General features: G+C 39.4%; 1 protein-coding gene across 1 annotated transcript in view; it reads left to right on the top strand.

The window, feature by feature from the left end:
• Positions 1-1,906: 1,906 nt before the first annotated feature.
• TMEM59L (transmembrane protein 59 like) overlaps positions 1,907-22,101 on the top strand; it is a 115,994-nt gene continuing 95,799 nt past the window's right edge. Inside the window, exon 1 of the mRNA XM_075205212.1 lies at positions 1,907-2,163. Within this exon, the coding sequence (XP_075061313.1) occupies positions 1,999-2,163 (165 nt within the window). The 5' untranslated portion in view covers positions 1,907-1,998. The remainder of the gene's footprint in view (positions 2,164-22,101) is intronic.

The following is a 22,101-nucleotide window of genomic DNA, read 5'->3' as shown; positions in this document are numbered from 1 at the left end:
TTAATCTTTGGTTTGCACACAGCAACTTCCATGGACCCGTCAGGGACAAATGTTTCCCATGGACAGACTCCAGACCGATACATGTACTGTCATAAGGAAACAGGGATATTTGGTAATCTTATATTAGAAATCTATTTCAGAAACATTTTTGGCACCCTATTTGAAGATTGTATTACCAGATGCAAAATAATCAATCATAGAGACTTCAACATTGTAAAATCATGCGCTCATCTTCCTCAAGGAAAATACCCACTTGCCCTCCGCCCCATTTTATGTTGGCGTCTTCTGACAGGTTTTATTTTATCTAAGTTGTTTGCTGGAGTCTTTTCTGGCCCTCTTCTGTGATGAGTCAGCAGCATTGAGTAAATGAACTAAATGACTATAAATACAGCTCAGAGCAGACTCTCAAATATTAAAATATATTTCTCGAACTATCCTTCTGCCCTTGTGTTCTTCTTTGCACGTCTCAATTTTGGCATAAAAATGAATTGCTTTGGTCAAGTCTTCAAAGGAGAAGCAGATCCACAATAGAGTAGCATTAGATGCCAACTGAAGATGTAGATGAGAGGTTGTCTTCCATAGGCAGGACACTTTCCTGTTATCAAATTTTTACAACAATTGCTTGACCCAATAAAGTTCCTGGACTGAAACAAATGTAATAGTGCATGAAAGTCTCTTGTTTTGCCTAACATAGGGGCATATTCAATTGTTTGAATTTCCCGCAGCGTTAAAAATATTACCGTTATTACGGTAATACTAAGCCGGATTTCAGCTTGCAGCTCCCTGAGCTGCGAGCTGAAATCCAGCATGAAAGGTACCGTAATAACGGTATTTACGCGTACTATAACCGTCATGGCGGTAATAGTGCGCAAGTCGCGTTACTTTTGCCAGTAAGGCTAATAATTGAATATGCCCCATAATGTAAGATCCAAATGAGCCAGGAGACCCTTATGAAAGATTGTGCTGATTTAGATATCAGCTATAACATTGGCTTTATTCCTCCTCTGACCTAAAGTGCAACAGCAGCTTCTTACCCCTTTGCTCATATGAGGTCAAAAACATTACCATCATCTATTTCCAAGTCTCCAGAAATCCCCACAAGTGGCCAAAGGCCCCTCCTATACCAGAATAAAATGCTTCTAATGCTAATGAGGGTTGTAGAACTGCCATACAACAGTAAATGGAATGTCCCTGTAAAAGTCCTACACTTGAATACATAAGAAAAAATGATTTTATCTGGAGTTAGTGGGCAAAGCAGACATGAACTTTGGAGTCTGTTGTGTTGGTGGCTCATGTATTTTTCTTGACCCCATTTTGGCATGTATGAAGTTTTCTATCAGGACCATGGACAGAGGATTGGAGCTGTAAACAAGATGCTGCCAAGGTGCTGCACGTGATAAACTGTAAACGTTGAGCATTATCTTGAACTAGGTAAAATGTCCAAAATAAATAGTTATAGTAAGTTCATACGTTGGAAAAGTGGCTGTGTGCTCTGTTTGTATTTTTTTGAAAACCAACTTTTAAAACTTAGTTTTTCCTATCATAGGACAATGAAGTTTGCGACACGAGGCTTCTTTATAATAACAAAGCACATTGCTAATCTTGTAATAACAACCGAATGAGACTGAAAATCCGCACAGATACATTTTTGTACATATTTATTAAGTTAAATATTAACTAGAACCTGGCAGGCCAAAACGGTCGCGTTCCTTAATGACTTGCATAATTATAATAACATAGGAAGTGAATACTGCTGCTCTGTTGTGAATAATGGGTTTAACGGTGAAATTGCAGACTGCATCAGTTACAAACATATGCAGCACCCGCTCTCTGAGATTTATTCCATCTCCCATTTGTACACTGTACAGCCCTCCTCCTCTCTCCCATAGTCCCTTTCACTAAACAGATGACGTTAGAGTAGCTCTGACATTACACAGCAGTGTTGCTCTCTGTATCTCCGGCTGTGCGTTTGCCCCTGAGTCCTTACAGTACTGCAGGATGGGAGCCCCGGAATATTGGACCTGCGACCTCAGCCTTCTCCTATCGCTAATAGTGATTGTATCTGCAGTCAGTGCCGGTGATCCATTTGACGCCCAGTTAGGAGACATCACCTCCTGCAGCCAGCAGTGTCAGCTCACCTTCAAGCTCAAGAGCTCGGCTGAAGTAAGTACTCTTGATTGGTAGGTGTCTTTGTGAGATCCCGCTACATATAATCATTATCATTAATTAACGTTGTGATATTGTACAGTTACCGCTGTTAATATCACCGCTCAGGCATCCATGTTATACCTGGTTCAATGAAGTCCGCGTGCTCGATTTAATTTATTATGCTGGCTTACCTGATGTATCTTTCCGTGCTCCAAACGGCTGCAATCAGATGTAAAAATTAAATTATACTTGTCATTTTAAGGCTGTGATGAAAATGGTGGTCATTGATATATTCTCTTTGTAATTAGCAGATGGGTAATTAATAATAACGTCAGTTTACAATAATGTCAATTGCTTTATTGGATATACTAGTATTGCTGTTAGAGCACCTAAATAAACACAATGCTTTCCCTTATTTTTGTGTTATTTCCTGCTTGTTTCATGTCCCCATATTCTCAGTGGGTGTTTAATTGCACATCCCTAGGTTGAATGTCACAGCGATTTCTCACTTGAGAAATGCTGTTGGTATAAAAAAAATACCCCTGTGGTTAGTCTTTATTACTTATATAGACTGTGTGTTTGATATTATATGCTGTAAAAACTAAATATTGTTCTGTAGATTGCTTGGATTGTGTATATACATAGAAGATAATGTAATCGTTTATAATTTTGTATGATCTATAGATACAATCCATAGTAATTAAAACAGTAGGTGTTAGAACAAACGTCCTACGATTTATCATTTTGCTTTGTACACAAAAAACATATGCAGGCTTTGGTATTAATATATTTATGTAGCTGCACCATTTGAAGGGATTGTGAATTCAGCAAAGATCATACATGCATACAGTGACAGAGATTGGTTCGGGCCATGATAACATAATTTGCTTATGCACCTATTCTAGTATGTGAACGCTCAGATTTATTGCTTGTCTTGCTGGATTATATTCATTTATATGTACGTAGGTCAAGGATGTGCCAGATTTTCTTATAGTGTGTTCATTCTTTCCCATCTCCCGTGTTTGTTACAAGCAGAAAATGGGATAAACCTAGGTTATTCTGATTTATGTGTTATCATTGTACATGAAACTAATTAGTCACAGTGGTTTTAATCATTATACACTGACTTGAAAAATGCCATACTTCCTTGTTGTATATTTTTATTACCTATTTGATGTTCATTGTAGGTGTATAATTACTTTTTATGTATGTAAAAAATTGTTAGTGTATGTATACATTTTAAGTTTAAATATATACCCCTCTGTGTCCCCTACTGGCCTTCAAATCCAAAACTAGTCTGATCCTCCTCCCCTCCAGCCAGCTTTAAGGGTAAATGTATCAAGCTGCGAGTTTCCAGTGGGTTTGAAAAGTGGAGATGTTGCTTATGGCAACCAATCAGATTCTAGCTATCATTTTATAGAATGTAGTAGATAAATGATAGGTAGAATGTGATTGGTTGCCATAAGCAATATCTCCACTTTTCAAACCCGCTGAAAACTCGAAGCTTGATAAATTTACCCCTTACATTTTATTTTGTATTGTGTGTGGATCACTGCTCTATTTCATAAACAACATACAAAATGTAGCAGCAAAACTGTCTTGAATTATAGGCTACTAATTTGTGTAATGTAGAAGCATACTTGTAAGAAGGACAAACTTGTAATAGCGAACAGGAACCAGAGAGATGTTAGCTTTGAGTATCCTTACTACAGAAAAAGCTGCAGATTAAATATAACAGCATGTAATCACTGCCAAGAAGGGCAGAAATAACAATCTCTAGAGAGTTGATTCCCCAGGTGCGCACCACAACAGTCCTTGCACAACCTATCTTGCAGATCTTTTAAATCCTTGCCACACAATATTCTGTGCAAACTGTTCGTAAATTAGTCCATCCCAAAGAATAAAAGTAGTAATTAATTTAATGCTTGGCAAACTTGAAATAGGTTACTGAACAATTTAATATTAAAATGTTCTCAAATTTAGGAACAGCAATGCTACAGCTAGTAGCAAATTCTTCTCACAAATACTAACTTAGAAGTTACACCCCTGTTGTGCAGAATCCTCAGCTGCTAGCTTACTTTCCTTCTGTTTCTCTTTACACGTTCTCTTTCACTCTCCAGGCTATTTGTCGTGCTGCACAGTCCTTCTCAACTTTTTTCTGTATTAGCTCCTTTCACTGTACGCTTATTCTCACTGTTTCTGTTCACTTCTTTCCTTTATTACCTTTGCTTCTTCAAGAACTCTGCCCAAATAGCCTCTCCAGTGCAGCAGCTCCTTTGTGGATGACTGGTAAAAGCCAAGATAGTAAACATGAGAGACACCTGCAAGGACCTTGCAAATTTGAGCAGCTAATTTCCAGCTTCAATTCTGACGATACATCGGTGTGAGTCTTCAAAGTCTGGGTGCTGTATTATCCCAGGTGCAAGAAAAGTAGGAGCATATGGAGGCCTATAGTAGTCAAAGTCTCCATCAGAGCGAGAGGAATCCAGAGAATTACAGTTCCTACAAGCTGGAGCTACTGACCTTAGTTTGTGTTGCTAAAGAAAACTTCTCCAACTTCCTCACAAGTTAATATAGTTTGAGGTGTGCTGTTGAAATTGGGTAAAGTCTGCTCTGCTCTACTACACAAGACAATGCAGGATACATCCAATTCCTATGTGGAATATAAATTAGCAAAAGGGGGCACAAAAAAAAAAAAGATTGAATTAATGTCACTTGCTAATTATATAGGCATTAATGATAAAACAGTTTTTAAAAAAAGTGTTTTTTTTTAATTGGTTTTTTTTCCATGAAATACATTTATTAGGATGTTCTCAATGTCTTCTGAGCATAAATTACATATTTACAGTTGCTTGTGATTGCAAACGTGCAATAGCATGCATACAAGACTGTCATCATTATAGATCAGGACTTAGACTAGCCCTGTAGCTGGAGCAAGAGATACGGTAGAAAAAATAATAATTTTGAGATAGCCATGGCTGCATGTACTTCAGTTTGGCATGTCCTTACTGTACAGAATGTATGGCAAAATGCCCCTTCTCCTCCCCATTCACTCTCCAAAATCGTAGGCTGTAATAAGTGTCCTTTGCATTCGAAGGCGGAGTGGACAGGGCTGCGTTCACAGACGTACCTACCTGTTCTGGGTATGCGCAGAATAATTTTGCGTACGATACACTCAAAATCGGCAGACATGTGCCTTGATGATTCAGGCTCTCTGTCTTTACAAGCTTGTGTGATGACAGATAATAGTAAAGATGAGCAGAAAGCATGGAGATTTCATCACTTATTATGGATCAGGGAGGATGGACAGACACTCTGCCTACCAAGAGGTTTCTGTAGGCTCTGGCGGTGTTGTGAATGGACTTTCTGTTGCTAGCTGATCACCAACAAGTGGTTGGTCGTGGTGCCTACCAAAGGTTGAAAGGAGAAGACAACTGTGCATGTAAACTGGGAACACTGCAACTGCCACTTTGATTGTCCTCGATGGATACCATCTGATCAAGGATCCTTAGGATCCAAGTTTGATGTTTGTCTGCAACAATTCTGTGCATCTGGACCCCCTTCACCTCACTTCAGGAACATAAGAGGCTGGATGTTGTGTGCTGGTTGGCATCAGCTGAGATGAAGTTGTCCCAAATGGGTATTTCAGTAAATGCTTCAGAAGTAACCTTCAATAGGGAGGGTAATAGAGTCTTTGTGACAAGCCTCAAAAATCAAGTTAGGTCGCTGGCAAAGACTCAACCATTTATTGTGTTGTAGCTATTAGATACAGAGCAGCTGGTATACAGTATGTGGTGAACTAGAGTATGCAATGGGGCGAGCAAGACGGTCGCAATTCAACTTGCTGGAATTTTTTGTGTTCTCAAATTACAAGAGGCCAAAAGCCTTGTGGGGACAGTGGAGACGTGAGGAGGAACTGAGGGAAAATCTTCCCCCCCAAGTGAGGGAGTATTTTGGTGGGACATCCAGACCGGAGCTAATGGCTGAGAGTCTGGAAATTAAAACTGATGGCACTATGTGTGAGATGGAGCAAGAAGCTGTTAAGCAGGAATTGCCTGGTCAGAACAGTAGCAATACCAATGACCTGTCTCCTAAACCATTTCAAGGGAAGGGCATCCCACCGGCTAGAATGTCAGACAGTAACATAGGTGTACTCTATGTCTAATTACAGGATATGGAAGTAGAATAGTAGAGGACTGTTTTTACACATAGACTTCTTCCCAGCTGCTGAGTACAAAAACACCAACAGCACTAGCATTATTTGTCCATGACTGTGGTCTCCAGTGACCATTTTGTTCCATTACATTTCACCTGAAAAAAATAAAAATACAATATTGTGTAAGAAAATATTTATTTACCTTACAAACAAGCTTAGTTACCTCATTACCTATATACAGTAAAGGTAAGCTTATTCCTTACACTCTTGAATAGAGAGTGGCAGTGCTTGCCATAGAATAGATAAGAGAGTGGAGTACCCTTTACTAACTGTATTGGAAATCATTGCAAGCTTTCAAGACTCTGTTTATATCCCTCCCCCCAATAAATATGCTCCTGCACCCTGTTACAATGTAGAGAACACCATTTTTCATTGAACAACAGGGTGTCCCTCTTCTGGCTTTTAGACTAGAAGGAGATCAGGACCACTACATTGCAGGACTCCTATGGTGGACCCCTCCAGTGTATAATGGCTGCTGCATGCTGAAAACTGAGTTTAGGAATTGTGCTTAAACACTTCAGAACCTTTTTGCAGAAGTCCTGGTATACAGTGATTGCAATTCCTGATGTCCCCTTCTGATCTGAAAAATAGAGGAGAGGCTGACTTTCCAACCTGGCTAGTCTTGCGTGTACTTCATCATCAATATCACCATTTATTTATATAGCGCCACTTATTCCGCAGCGCTGTACAGAGAACTCACTCACATCAGTCTCTGCCCCATTGGAGCTTACAGCCTAAATTCCCTAACATATATACACACACACACAGACAGACAAAGAGAGAGACTAGGGTCAATTTTGATAGCAGCTAATTAACCTACTAGTATGTTTTTGGAGTGTGGGAGGAAACCGGAGCACCCGGAGGAAACCCACGCAGACACGGGGAAAACATACAAACTCCACACAGATAAGGCCATGGTTGAGAATTGAACTCATGACCCCAGTGCTAACCACTAAGCCACTGTGTACTTGCACTCTTGTCTGTCTACCCAAGGGTGTGGCCCATTTGATTTGAGATAACTTTCTCACTGAAGCTCAGCATGATGAGGGTGAGGGTATAGGGTGCATATTTTTTTCTATTTGCAAACATATTCACTCTCATCTTACAACCTTGTGGAGCTTCATAGCAATATGGACATACAAATGCGCAATACACTTTATAGAGCTGTCTTTGCTCCTTTAGGGTTGGGCTTGCCCGATGCAGAGTACATCAGTAAAATTTTACAAAATTTACAACTAATTTCTGAACAATGTCGTTACCGAGGCTGATGTTTTGCTGATATAGGAATTAAACTCTCTTACAAAATTGGAAGCTAGGCAGACTTCAAAAACGTATGCAAACTGGGAAAAGTGTAAACAGTTATGTGTGCTTTGCATTCAGTAGCTCTCAACATGGGAAATATTTGTCAAACTGAAAGTAGTTATGCATATAACACTCTCTACTCAATGTTGTAAACTAAATGTCATGTAAAATGTAATAATTAATACAATTATAATAAAAGAACAAAGTAAAGAGACATTTATAACTGAAGAAATGTAACAAGTAGAAATCTGTAATTGCTGCAGAGAAAAACACATAGGGGTCTATTAACAAGCGGTGAAGAGACATGCCAGTGAAAAGGCTTTCACCACTTTATGATATTTAACAAAAGTTTAACACCAAAGAAAGCAGAGATTTCTCCGGCCTTAATCTAATTACCAGGGCTTATAGTTGTCCTTATATATCTCTATGGAGACAGCAGCACTAGTCAATTTATTAAGCTGCGAAAAGGAAAAGCAAAGTAGTGCCATCTCAGCATGGCATTACTTGTCTTTTACAATGGGATTCAGCTAAATCCTCTCTGGCTTCTCTTGATCCCTCACCTGTGAAAGCACTAGGAGCCTGATTCATTAAGGATCTTAAATGAAGAAATATCTTATTTCAGTCTCCTGGACAAAACCATGTTACAATGCAAGGGGTGCAAACTAGTATTCTGTTTTGCACATAAGTTTAATACTGGCTGTTTTTTCATGTAGCACACAAATACTTGATAGCTTATTTGGACACTGAAATTTAAAGTTGATATTTGTGTGCTACATGAAAAAACAGTCAGTATTTAACTTATGTGCAAAACAGAAAACTAATTTGCACCTCTTGCATTGTAACATGGTTTTGTCCAGGAGACTGAAATAAGAAGTTTCTTAAGTTAAGATCTTTAATGAATCAGGCCCTTGGTTCATAGCACTTCCTCCAGTTGCCGGCAGAATTATTCGGCTAACGATTAAGAGGAAACAGGCTTTGTGGAGGAGGAGGGTCTTCCCCTTGGTAAATTGCAACAGTATTTCTTTATGTATCACTGCAATTTGCAGCAGTGCGTATTGATAGTTTTAATAAATAGAACCCTTAAGCTGGGTACACACTACAGAAAATTACTGCAGATGCGATTTCTGTAATGATTTTACAGACTGTGCGGGAGACCAGGGCAACCTCCCGAATCCTGCCCGCTTCATTGGTGAAGTGTTGTGGGGGTGGGGCTAGTTGTGTCATCCTGGCCCTGCCCCCTGCTACAATAGGCTGAAAATTGTATTGTATAACAGGCGGTGGGGCCTAATGACGTGATCAGCATGGCCAAGCCCCCAAGACACAGCTTTGGAGATCTCCTGGAGGGGTGACTTGAGGATATTATCAAACTGATTGGTAAAGATTGTCATGTCAATTTTACTTCTATATAAAGTTCATACATCCAATTTGTTGTCAGTGGACACTAGATTTAAGGAGGAAGTGCCTCTGGAACTCTGTGCTTAGGAACAAAGTCCTTAAAATGAGTCTAGTTCTGAAACTAGTCTAAAATGAGTTAGTATGGGTGGTATTAATTGGCTACTAGGGCAGTAAACAGGGGATTTGACATAACGCATAGCTAGTTATAGCTAGTTTAGTAATATTGTGGTCTATCAGTGGTAAAGCTGTTAAACCACATTTCTGTGTAAATGGAGGTAAGGTATGAAAATATGTTTGTGAAACAAAGACAAGACTGTGATTGTAATTGCACGAAAGCCCTTGGTAAAATCCCTCCCTGAAAAAAACCACACACATTCACACCATAAAGCTAGGGGTGGAATCAAACGGGACAGCTGAAAATACTGACAGCTGAAAATGATGACAAGTAGGAAATACCTACTGTTGTAAACACCGACAGGCAAGAAATCCCTACAGTTTAAATACCAACATGTAATAAATCCCGACACATATAAAATACCAACAGTGTGATTACCGTCAATGAAAATGTCGACAGTCACACTGCCGCCATTAAGACAGCAGTGCTTGCTGGTCCGACTCACTGGCTGTATATTGTTAACAATTAAAAAAAAATGTGTTGTGTCCCCCCTATAAACACTATTACCCCTAGTGCTGCCAGCCTACTCTTGGTTCCTGTGAAATCAGCTGGTAGAAAAGCGTGGGATTAGCCCGATTTCATGAAAGCCAGCACTAGGCTAACCAACCGGGGGAGCTGGCACTGTAGCTGGGGACACGCAACAGGGGTCCCCCTGCCTTAATGACAAATCAACCCCAGGCTGTCTTACACAGGGCTGGATTCCCTAGGGAGTGGGGTTCACAAAAAATTGCTACAAGCACCAGTATGCCCAGACTGTTAATGGCAGCCCCGGCTGCTAGGACCTGTAGTTCAACAAAGTAAAATAGTGTTCTTCACTTATTCTTATATTACACACACTTTAATATTGCCCCAGGGGTGTAGGATGAGCCGGGCTGGGTATTCCTGTGCTGAACAGCCTGGGGTTGGTTTGAGACAAATATATGCAGGAGGAGTAGTCAAATACAACCCAATATTAGGACAGGCAGCTAGAAAACTAATGTGTATACAAACAGAGGTCAGGTCAAGAAGTAATGGAAAAAGTAGAAGTTAATATGGTTAACAGACTAGGATGAACGGTAAAAAGCAGAGGTCAATATGGGGAACAGAATAGTCAATAATGAGCCGGATCAAACACAAGCAGACTTCAGATAATACAGACATGAACGCCAGTGCAAGGTAGTGCATTGAGCAATCCCAACAGTTGGTCAATGCAACCATCACAGCGCTAACAAGCAAAGTCTAACAAATCAGACAGAAAATACCAATTTAACCATATACGCAGTTTATACAGGCTTAGACGTAGTGGAACACCTGAATCCCAGTCACTGTCATCAATATTGAGAGTACTCCCTCCCTATAATGAGGTTTTTTTCCAGGAATTGTCTATCAAAGACTCTTTTAAGTCTGTCTGCGTCTATCATACCGATGATCTTTGCTCCGGACTATACCCCCTCCAGTGTATAAGTAACTGTAGCTACCTGCTAGACAACCTAAAATTCAATATACTCTAAAAGTCATGATCTTTTTCTTCATCAATGATGATATGAGAAGGTATTGCGGGATCTAATAACTGGTTTAAGCAAGAAAATCTTGAATGTTCTGGATATCCTCATTGGGGGTCATTGCAACTATACAACCACAGGGTTGCTAATTCAAGAGATCTTAAATGGGCCAATATATCTAGGTCTCAGTTTAGCAGAGGTTGACTCAGCCTAATGTTTCTGGTAGATAATTTCATTCTATCTCCTACCTTGAACTTAAAAGCTGGACCCCTACTCCAAAGTTTTTTTTTACCCTGGGAGACAGATTGATTCAACAAAGCTTGCACCTTCCTTTTCAGTCGTTGGGAGAGAGAACCCACCTATGGAAAACCTAAAGGTCATACCAGTGCAAATGAACAAGGCTTTGGGTGATATCCATACTTGCAGAAAAATGGGGAGACCTTGGAGGAGGAGTATGCCATATATTTACAAGAAAACCCAGCCCATTGTAGAAACTCAGCCCAATCATGTCCTTTGATTTGAGGGTCATAGGCTGACAAAAATGACAGATCAATACCTAATTTAATACAAAGCACCATACAAAATTTAGAGACAAGCTTAGAGCACTATGGGCCTGATTCATTAAGTAAAGCAAGAAAAATGAGTAACTGTACACCTTGGCAAAACCATTTTGCAGTGGAGGAGGAGGTAAATTTAAAATGTTCTGTCAGATTTATAGTTAAGGTAAGGCATGTTCTAGATCAACTTTAAATTTCAGTGCACAAATAAGTCTATCAATTATTTGTGTTCTATATGAAAAAGCAACCAGTATTTATTTTATGTGCAAAATAATAAACTAATTTTCACCCCTTGACATGGTTTTGCCCAGGAGAAAACTTGCTCCTTTTTTTGCCTTACGGCCCTATATTTACAGAAATCCCATCTTACTGTGTTCTATGCAAATATTGTTGCCAATGCTTCAACTGATGGCAAACCCCTCAGAGACACAAAAGACTTATCTTGTTAAAATGCTCCAAAATGACCCACATGGTATTATATCCCTTAGAGGGTGGTAGTTCTATGATTAAATCTATAGACAGATGCGGCTAAGGTCTTTTTGGCACAGATAAAGGCATCAACTGTTCTGATGGAACTTTGTTTCTGGCACTGATATCACATGCAGCTACATATTTCTGTGTGTTTTTTTTTAATGGATGGTCACCACATAAGATCATGGAATGATACATACACTTTCCAAAAAATCAGCATAGTCTTGTAAAAAATTCAGAGAAAGAGTGTCAGTCTTGATATTTTTTGACTCACGTCTAAAGGAAATGGTAAAAATCAAAGTGAGAAAAAATTAAGCCTGTCTGGGATTCACTTTTTTAGCTGACTCAATATACGGTGATAGGATGGAGTTCATTTAATGGTCAATAATTCCCTGTTACCTACATCATTATTAATCTATGCATAATTACATTTTCTAGAAAAGTATGCATAAGGGTGCAATTTGCCATCCACACTACTGTTCTATGACAATACAGTTCTTCTCCCTACCTCCAAGGCATCTACTTCAACTACAAATGGATGATTGGTATCAGGATGTTGCAGGATGGATACTGAGATAAAACTGTCCTTTAATAATTTAAAAGCTGCTAGAGCCTCAAGTTACCATACCTATAGTTCAATTCTCTTTTTGGCCATGGCTGTGGTAGGCAACACAGTGGTGAAAAATTATATAATTGATCGTTTGCAATAATTGGAAAAACACAGAATCTGTGTATGGCTTTGAGATTACAAAATAATGTTTAATCAGCAATGGCCTTTACTTTAACTGGAACCTTACAAGATCCTGGGAAGAAATAACATAACCCAGAAATGCTACTTTACCCTATTCAAATTCACATGTTTAACTAATTTTACCTTAATTTCTCTACTACCATTTCTTTTTTTTGGTTTTGAATTATTTAATTTATGTTTCAAATACAATGCAAAAAGCAATAACACTAACCAGAGGCCAGAATAGTAGTAGCTGTACAAAATAGTTAAGCTAAGTGATAAACAAGTTTCTAGTTGGACACAGCTATCTGAACTAGTACAAAAGAGAAAACATCAAGTACTTGTTGATATCTGGCAATGGTAAGAAAAAACAAATATAGTAAAATGTATACATTGTGTTGTGGGCAGGGGATTGGATGGGGAAAGGTGGAAATTAGGAGAAAGGGTAATTGATGCCAAAGTCAGAAGCCTGGAACCCCCAGGTCTACTATGGGGGAATAGAAGCCTTTGTATGTAACAAAAGGCTAAATTAAACTAGCATAGGTATTTGGTTAACAGCAAATACTAACATTTAGATAACCTTCAGAAGGAATTCTGAAAAGCCCTGAGAAGGACCTTCTACCTTGGGTAGATGGATTGTTAAAAATGAACCAATCGCAACAAACTTAAGGGAAGGGGATTTGGCCATTTCATTGCTTTACAACCAAACCAAAACAAACCAAACCAAAGTAAAATGATGCTACAGTACCATTTTATCCTGACCATGATGTTCCTCAATGGAGGATGACATCCAAATATACCACTGTGAATTTGCTCCTATAGGTTTCTCCTAATAACCTGATTTACAAAAACAACTGGGACGTTACATAGGCCAAAAGGCACCACCGAATATGCATAATGACCAGTATGGGGGTTAAATACAGTTTTCCACTCATCCCCCTTTTTGATCCTAATCAGGTTATAGGCTCATTTGAGCTCAATTTTAGAAAACATTCCTGAATCTGATTAAAGAGTGCTGAAATTAATGAATGATGGTATTTGTTCTAAATGGTTATTTTATTTTGTCCCTTGTAATCAATACAAGAGCATAATTTTCCATTTTTTTTAGCCAGAAAAGAAAAATGGAGAGAGATAAATTTGAGTGTTGTATGCGAAGAGCTAGTAGTGGAGGCCAAAGGAATGTATGAGTTTTGGGTAGAGAGGATGTATAGAGGGAGAAAAGCAGAGGACTCAGAACAGAACCCTGAGGGATGCCAATGGAGAGTGAAATCAGGAGAGAAGCAAGAGTGAGAAGTAAAGGCACTAAAGGAATGACCTGAGGGTTAATAGGCGAACCAAGCAAGGCTAGTGTCACAACGATCAAGGGAGTGAAGAGTGTCATGGAGAGGTTAAGTAGTATAGAATGGAGAGGTGACCCTTTGACTTAGCTACAAGTAGATCATTGGTCATTTTAGTGAGGACACTTTCGGGGAGGTGAAGATGGTAAAGCCAGACTGCAGAGAGTCAAGAAGAGAGTGGGAGGAGAGCAAGTCTGTCCCCACCTTTATACCCAGACTGAGACAGGTTCCAAACTGACAGAGGCCCAGGGATATTAGTAGAGGTATGTATAGTTTCCAATGGTCTCTATTTTCCAGAGACAATCCCATTTCAATTAGTCTCTAGAAATATCCAAATTTTTCACAGTTGACAAACTGTACAATAAAATGTATCTTTCTGCGTGAGATACAATTTTTACCATCTATTCTTAGAGGCATATTCAAATGTTAGCGAGACGGGTGAAAATCCTGCGCTCGAAAAAAAACCAAAAACCTGCACTCGTTTTTTCCTGTTCGAGCGCTCGTTTTAAAAAAAAAATCGCTCAATTCAATTGTTAACATTGCATCCACCCCCTCGTGCTCTATTATTGGTCCTAGCGAGTTTGAAATGAGGAGTGGTTAAGGCAGTCATTTTAGTATAAAAAAATAAAATAGAAAATTAATACAATCAAGAAGGACCCCAGCACTGCAAAGGAGATTGGGCCCCTACACTGCAATCAAGAAGGGCCCCAGCACTGCAAGAAACAATGCTCCCCCCCCCCCCCCCCCCCCCCGGACAGTAGATTTAAAGATTTTACAAGCAGGTAAATTTTTTGCCATTTACAAACATTTCTTGAACACTGGCCAATCATGGACATTTGTAAGGTACAAATATTTGTGGGACAGTGGGCAAGCCGGACATTTCTTCGAAGGTACAAATATTTGTTGAGACTTTGCGTAAATGAGTGTGTGTAGGTAAAGCATCAGAAAACTGAGGATTTCGTCCATGGTGAGTATTTTGTATTTTTTTTGTTTTTAATAAAAATCTATGGTGTACATGAGGGTGTTTACTGTATTTCTTGGGGTTTTATTATTTTTAATAAAGATTTGTGGTTGGAATGAGGGTGTTGTGCTTTTATTTAACATTTTGCTTTGTGGAACTACAGATCACAGCCAGCTGTGGGTGTAAGAGCATTTTGGCACTTGTGGTTCTACAAGTGCAAACATGCCATGGGTACGCTGGTGCTTGTAGTTAGACAAGTAGCAGCATGCCCACACTATTTAGACCAACATGGCTGGCTGGGACATGTAGTTCCACAAGTCAAAATTATTATTTTTCTACGCAAAATCCCCATTTATTACCCTACTACCCACAGCCCAGGGGTAGTAGGAAGAGCCCTAGTGCTATCGGCACTGGGCTGGGTGTCCCTAGGGGGTGGCCCGCTTACATTTTTCAGCGGACCACACTCCCTAGGGAATCCAGGCCAGCGCTGAACAGTCTGTGGGTGTTTAGTCATTATGGCCATGGGACCCAAACTGCGTTTCCCCCTCCCCCTGCTATAGTGCCTATCACCCCGGCTGGTTTGCCTAGTGCTGGTTCAATTAAAATAGGGGGAACCCTACGCAAAATTTTTCAAATATTTTAACACACACAGCAATAGCCTGCCAGCACTAGGGTTAAGACTAAATAGAGTGGGGAGCAAACGCTTTTGGTTTTTAAAAATAAATAAATAACATGCTACTTTTCACAATTTTGATGAGAGCTGACTGAGGTCAGGCACAACCACCCCCTCCCACCTTAAAAAAAAATAATAAAGTTTAAATACATGCACCACTAATGGTTTTTTTTAAATGGGGAACTTTCAAAAAATTATTAATTATTACACTTTTATTTTTTTTAAAAAAAAAATAGTACTTTTCAGTTTTTAGGTTATTTTTATGAACTTTTACACCTATGTTTTCAGTTAAATGTATATTTTTCTTTGAGCAGACCAAGGAGGTGCGAGATGAAGCAGCAGATTTGCCTGTTTCACCCACAGCGTTAAAAAACAATTGAATAGCTTTTTCCGCTGAGGGTTTGCATCCAGCCTATACTTTAACATTGACAAATGTTTGGAGCGCGATAAGACCGTTTCGGTAAAAAAAAAAAAAAGATTTGAATTGCGGGAGAAGTTTCCGCGCTCGAAAATAAGAAAAAAAGACTTAACGTGCTCGAAATTACAAACTCGCTAACAATTGAATACCCCCCATACTGTCTAAGCTTTTTAAGTATATTTAGAAAAGGAGTCTTTAATATGCGAACTACTCTTCTATCAAATAATGGGGATTGTAGTTCTCCAAGGTCCACTGAAACAATATTGCACATAACCTGTCTGGTTCCAACGACACTGCAGCAAAGTGTCCTTGGAAAGTATTAAAACTGAGTAAAAGTATCTTTTATCCCAAAAACCATTATCTTGAAAGGCCAATGAAAGATCAAAGAAATGTAAAGGAAAGTCATAAACACATACATGAGAAGCACCGCTAAACTTTAGTAAGTCCCAGCCTTCTACATAATAAATCCCTTATCTTTTCTAATTACTAGACACACTCTTTGTCAATTTTAAACTCACCAAAAATGTAAATGCACAGTTGTCTGCTTTGTACATTGAAGTATGTCACCATTCCACGTTCTGATACTCTCCTGTTCAGATACTTTGCATGTCATCATTGGTAAGTGTCTGCAGCACCTGCTCACAATAGTGAGTGGGACATACATTCCTGAATAAATTGGGACAGTTTTAAGGTATGATGTAATGTTTCCAGAAACATGTCCCATCTAGGGACAAACCATTTAAAATGTGAACTTTCCTTGGAAACTTGGGACATCTGGTCACCCTATTCTAAATGGTGTAAGAGCTTAAATATTTGCAGTGTGAGTCTAATGAAATAAGGGCATTTGTTGAGAGGATCATGTCATGGGTTATTGTGTCCCAAATTTATGCCCTGGGATGTTGGTAGACACCATATTGTCAGAATGTCTCTACATACATATAGACCATATGAGAGAAACCATCTACTCTTTGTTGACCTCTGAAAACAGGACAGAGGAGAGATGGTTGAAAAGATTCCAGTGTGAACAAACACTAAAAATGTTTTATTTTATTATTTTGTCCATACAAAATGTTGATTTATTTATGTCTAGAGAGTTATGCATTTTTTAGTAAACCAATTCCAGTGGTACCTTCTCAGTTCTTTTCCTTCTACCACACTGAACATCATTATTTAAAAAATTTCTAGTAAATATGACATATGCTTTAATGAAACAGCTTTATTATGTGTTTGACAAAATTATCACACACCAGAAAACCTTAGCTCTAAAAATAAAAATGAAAAAAGAATCCCTGCTGTCTGGTCAAGTGGAGAAATGAAAGTGAACAGCAGGAGATGCTGTTAGAATACTCTTCTGACGGCTTGAAATCTGCTGAGGTAAAGTATAATAGATAACAAAAACGTTAATGCATTTTAATGCACTCAAAGTAGAATGCAAAATCATTTTACTTACCTTAAACGTTTAATTGATAGTGATGCTATAGCGATTGAGACACTGCACCTTCACATTTGATTTTTCAATCCCTATACATGCAAACATGGCTTGTTCTTGCATTTAACCTTTTACCTCTTTGCTGCAAACTGAGTTTTTTTTTTCTTTATATATTTTGGAGGATTTAATTAGAGATGAGCAAAGTTTCTCAATCTGCTGAATTTTGGGTGGTTTGGTGTTCTCCATCATCGATAAACATATTATACCCTTCTTTCACTACTTATTTTGTAGGATTGGAAGACCTGGTTATCCTATTTCGGCAGCTACTTTTTTAGATTCTTCTAACTGTGTAGTGGTCTGCTCCTATACAATCCAGCTAAAATCAGCTACACTCAATTGTAAGACACTCATCGTAAAGCAGCTCCCTTTGTATTGTGTAGGGAAAGAACTTGGGGGCCTATTTACCTTCAGGGTTGATTTTCTAGAAAACCTACCGCAACAATTTACTAAGAAAATGTAACCGGGGCAGCTGCCCCGGTTACATTTTCTTAGTGAGTGATACTCAGCTCCCAGGCAATACTGGTTGGCAGAGGTAAGAGGACTTCACCAGCCATTCTACAGAGCCTCAGTGCATGCGTGACTTCATACATGTGGAGTGGAACAGGAAGCCCTGACTTGGGCTTCCAATCCCACTAGTGAAAATAAATAGATAAAAATTACATTTGAAAAATAAAAATAAAATATAAATAAGTAAATTCTAGAATGAAAAATGCTTTATTTAAATAAGTAAAGCATTTTTTCATTCATTAGTCGCTGTTAGGAGAACATTAGCCCCCAATAGGAAAATTGGTAAATAGGGTTCCTCATTCTTTGCCTAAAGAAGCCATTGCCAAGAGAAAACCTACAAAAGTTTATTCTGTTCGGTCTACAGCAGGCGAAAGGCAATGCAGGGAGGAGCCCTAAATTCTTCAAAAACACCCGTTAATAAATAGGGGCCTTAATCTTCATTGAAAACAAAAGACAATGAACCTCGTTTTGACATAAATCAGAACTGGTGGATGAAGTTCTGTGTTATCACCCAGGGCCAACGGTGATCATAAAAAATAAAAGAGTAAGAGGCAGATTCAATTATGCGAGGTGCCTCCTATGCCGCGAGACAACTCACACGGATTTTTCTCTTTTTTACAGACGTAATGCTGATTTTGCTCGCACCCCATAGAGGTGTGAGCGAAAATCCACATTACTTTTTACTGTAATATTGGTAAAAATGCTCATCCACGATGTTCTTACAAGCATAGCTGAAAATTGTTTCTGCCCCAAAGTCCAGCTAGAAGGTGCCATTTTGCTCCTTGGCAAAACCATGTTGTGTTGCAGGAAGGGAACATTTAAAATGTGCAGGCACATTTAGAATTGGGAGAGGGCACATCATAGGTAAACTCTAAATAGTTTTGTTAAAATAGAGCTGCTCAGTATTTGCATGTTACAGGCAAAAGTAGCAGTATATCCCTGCATGCAGAAAAATGCAAATGCATACCCTTTAGGTGAATTTGCCCATTTTATTCAAATTTTGACAACCTTTAAAGTGCATTGTGAATAGATACAAAACTAACTGCTCGGTAAGGTATATAAACTAAGTGTGTGTAGACCATTGGGCTGTGACTTTTAGTTCTCTAATATTCAAGACATTTACCTTTATAGGATATGGTGGCATAGTTTTTGTGTTCTGTAACAAAGGGTTAATGACATCCAGACTCATTACTGAAAGAGCAATTAAATCCACTATTTGCCATTAATATATAGCCTGTGTATTACTGAGCTGTTTAATGTACATGAAATAGCAAAACATGTCCAGCATGCTCACTTGCACTCCTCTGCAGTGAAAAAGCATTGTTGTGCACAAATTCAGCCCATGGTAACATCCTAAGGAATGTTTCCAAGTCTTGATTAACTCTCTCCGTTTGCCCATTGGTCTGAGGGTGATGATGATGAAGAGGAAAATTTTAGCCGGATGCCCAGAAGGTGACACAGAGATCTCCAAAACTTGGATACAAATTGGACCCCTCTATCTGAGAAAATTTCTGAAGGGCAACCATGAAGGCAAAAGATTTCTTTCACAAATTGTTGGGTCAAGACTGCAGAAGAAGGCAGACCAACCAAAGGGACGAAGTGTGCCATTTTGGAAAAACGGTCAGCGATAACCCAGGTGGTATTATAATTCTTGCTAGTACATCAGTGATGAAGTCCATCAAAATACGGGTCCATGGTTTGGAAGGCACAGGAAGAGGCTGAAGAAGACCCAACGGAGGTTGGCAAGAGGACTTGTGTAGGGCACAAACTGCACAAGTAGCTACAAATTCCTTAACTTCAGATTGATATTTGGGCCACCAGTATTGTTGAGAAATTAATAAAGGTCTTTCGAGCTCCCAGATCTCCAGCAAAGCGTGAGGCATGAAACCAGATCAGTAGTCTCTTCCGTAGATAGGGAGGAACAAAAGTTTTCCCCAGAGGGAGAGTAAGATTCTTGGATAGATTGATACATTTTGGATCCAAAATGTGACGATCCAGAAAGTCCTCGGGTTCAGTACTGTCAAATGCCCGAGACAATGCGTTAGCTTTCTTATTCTTTAGACCAGGTTTAAACGTAACATGTAGGTTAAAACGTGAGAAGAAAAGCGACCAACGGGCTTGACGAGGATTTAAGCATTGGGCAGATTGGAGAAAAAGGAAGTTTTTGTGAGCTGTAAATACTGTGACAATATGTCGGGCCCCTTCCAACAAATAGTGCCATTCGCTCAATGCCAATTTAATGGCCAGTAACTCCTTATCGCCTATGGAGTAGTTCCTTTCTGCTGGTAGAAATTTACGGGAAAAGAAAGCACAGGGATGGAGTTTCCCTTGAATAGAGTTTTGTGAAAGAACAGCTCCAACTCCCAACATGGATGCATCAACTTCGAAAAAAATGGGAGGGAAAGGTCGGGTTGCTTCAAGACAGGAGCAGTAGAAAATGTCTCTTTGAGAAAAGAAAATGCCTCAAGTGCTTCTGGAAGCCAATGTTGGGTGTCAGCACCTTTTTTGGTGAGAGCCACTAGTGGAGCCACAATGGTGGAATATCCAGAAATGAAACGTCTGTAATAATTGGCGAAGCCCAAAAACCATTGGATAGTTTGAGTGTATTGGGGCGAGGCCACTCCAAAATAGCCCAAACTTTTTCAGGATCCATCCGAAGACCGGTACCAGACACAATGTACCCTAGGTAGGGCAGCTCAGTGGCTTCAAAAGAGCATTTCTCCAATTTACAATACAGGTTCTTTTTCCATAATTGGGAAAGAACTTCGGCAAGTTGAAGGCGATGAGACTGGAGATCTTTCAAAAAAATTAGTATATCATCAAGCTACACTACCACAGAAGAATACAGGAGGTCACGGAAAATTTCATTAACATAGCTCTGGAAAACTGCAGGCACATTGCACAGGCCAAAGGGCATAATAAGATATTCATAATGGCCATCTCATGTGTTGAACGCAGTCTTCCATTCATCTAAAGCTCGTAATCGAATGAGGTTGTATGCTCCTCGAAGGTCTAGTTTAGCAAAAATTTTTGCACTTTTGATGCAATCAAATAATTCTGTGATTAATGGAATGGGGTAGCAGTTCTTCAACGTGATGGTATTCAAGCCTCTATAATCAATGCATGGGCTAAGGGTTCCATTTTTTTTCTTTACAAAGAAGATGCCAGGTCCGGCTGGAGAGGTGGAAGGTCTAATAAAACCTCTTTGTAGATTCACTTTAATATAATTTGTGGTAGCCTCAGTCTCAGGCAATGATAAAGGATAGAACCGTCCTCTGGGTGGCACTTTACCTGGACTTAGATCGATGGGGCAATCCCATGGACGATGAGGAGGCAAACGTTCAGCATAGGATTTATTAAAAACATCAGCAAAGGAGGAATAATGTGGCGGCAGAACAGAGGTGTTAGAGTCTGGCGAGGCAAGAAGACTCCTTAAAGGCTTGACTTGAGTAACACATCTACCTGAGCAGGCTTTACCCCAAGCTGTAATCTGAGAAGAAGGCCAGTCCTACTGTGGCGAGTGAAGGTGAAGCCATGGTAGACCTAAAATAAGTGGACTGGTGGTAAGAGGAAGAAAAAGAAAATAAATTTTCTCCCGATGGACTGCTCCTACATGAAAACAGAGTGGACTAGTGCCATGCTGAATAAGACCATTGGTGAGGCGAGCTCCATCAATACCAGTAATCATGATAGATTTCTCCAGAGGCACTGTAAGAAGGGCCAACTGCCTGACAAGATGTAGAGAGATAAAATTTCCTGCAGCTCCTGAATCCAACAAGGCAGTAGTATAAGCAGTCTCAGAGGCCCAGTGTAAGCTATCAGGAAACAAACAAATTTGGTCAAAAGAAAAATCCGGAGAGTGGTGAAATGCCCCTAGCCTGATCTCTGCTGAATTAGCTAAGGTATGGTGTTTCCCGACCGTTTAGAACAAAGTTTAAGAACATGTCCAGCATCCCCGCAATAAAGATAGAGTTTATTCTTGATTCTCTTCTCTCTCTCTTCAGGAGTTAAATGAGAATGACCCAACTGCATGGGTTCATCCGACGAACCAGGGAGTTGAAATCGGGGAGCTAGTTGAAAAGATGAACGTCTGGAATTTTCCTTCTCAGAAGACCTTTCACTAAATCTAATGTCCACTCTATTACATAATGAAATTAGGGTGTCCAAGGTTGCTGGTAATTTTTGAGAGGACTTTGTCGGAGAGACATTGCAAGAAGGTAGCTACCAGAGCTTCATTGTTC

The sequence above is a fragment of the Mixophyes fleayi genome, chromosome 1 (genome assembly GCF_038048845.1).
Source record: "Mixophyes fleayi isolate aMixFle1 chromosome 1, aMixFle1.hap1, whole genome shotgun sequence".
NCBI lineage: Eukaryota > Metazoa > Chordata > Amphibia > Anura > Limnodynastidae > Mixophyes > Mixophyes fleayi.
The sequence above is the reverse complement of the archived record's forward strand: the minus strand, read 5'-3'. Positions and strand labels throughout refer to the sequence as shown.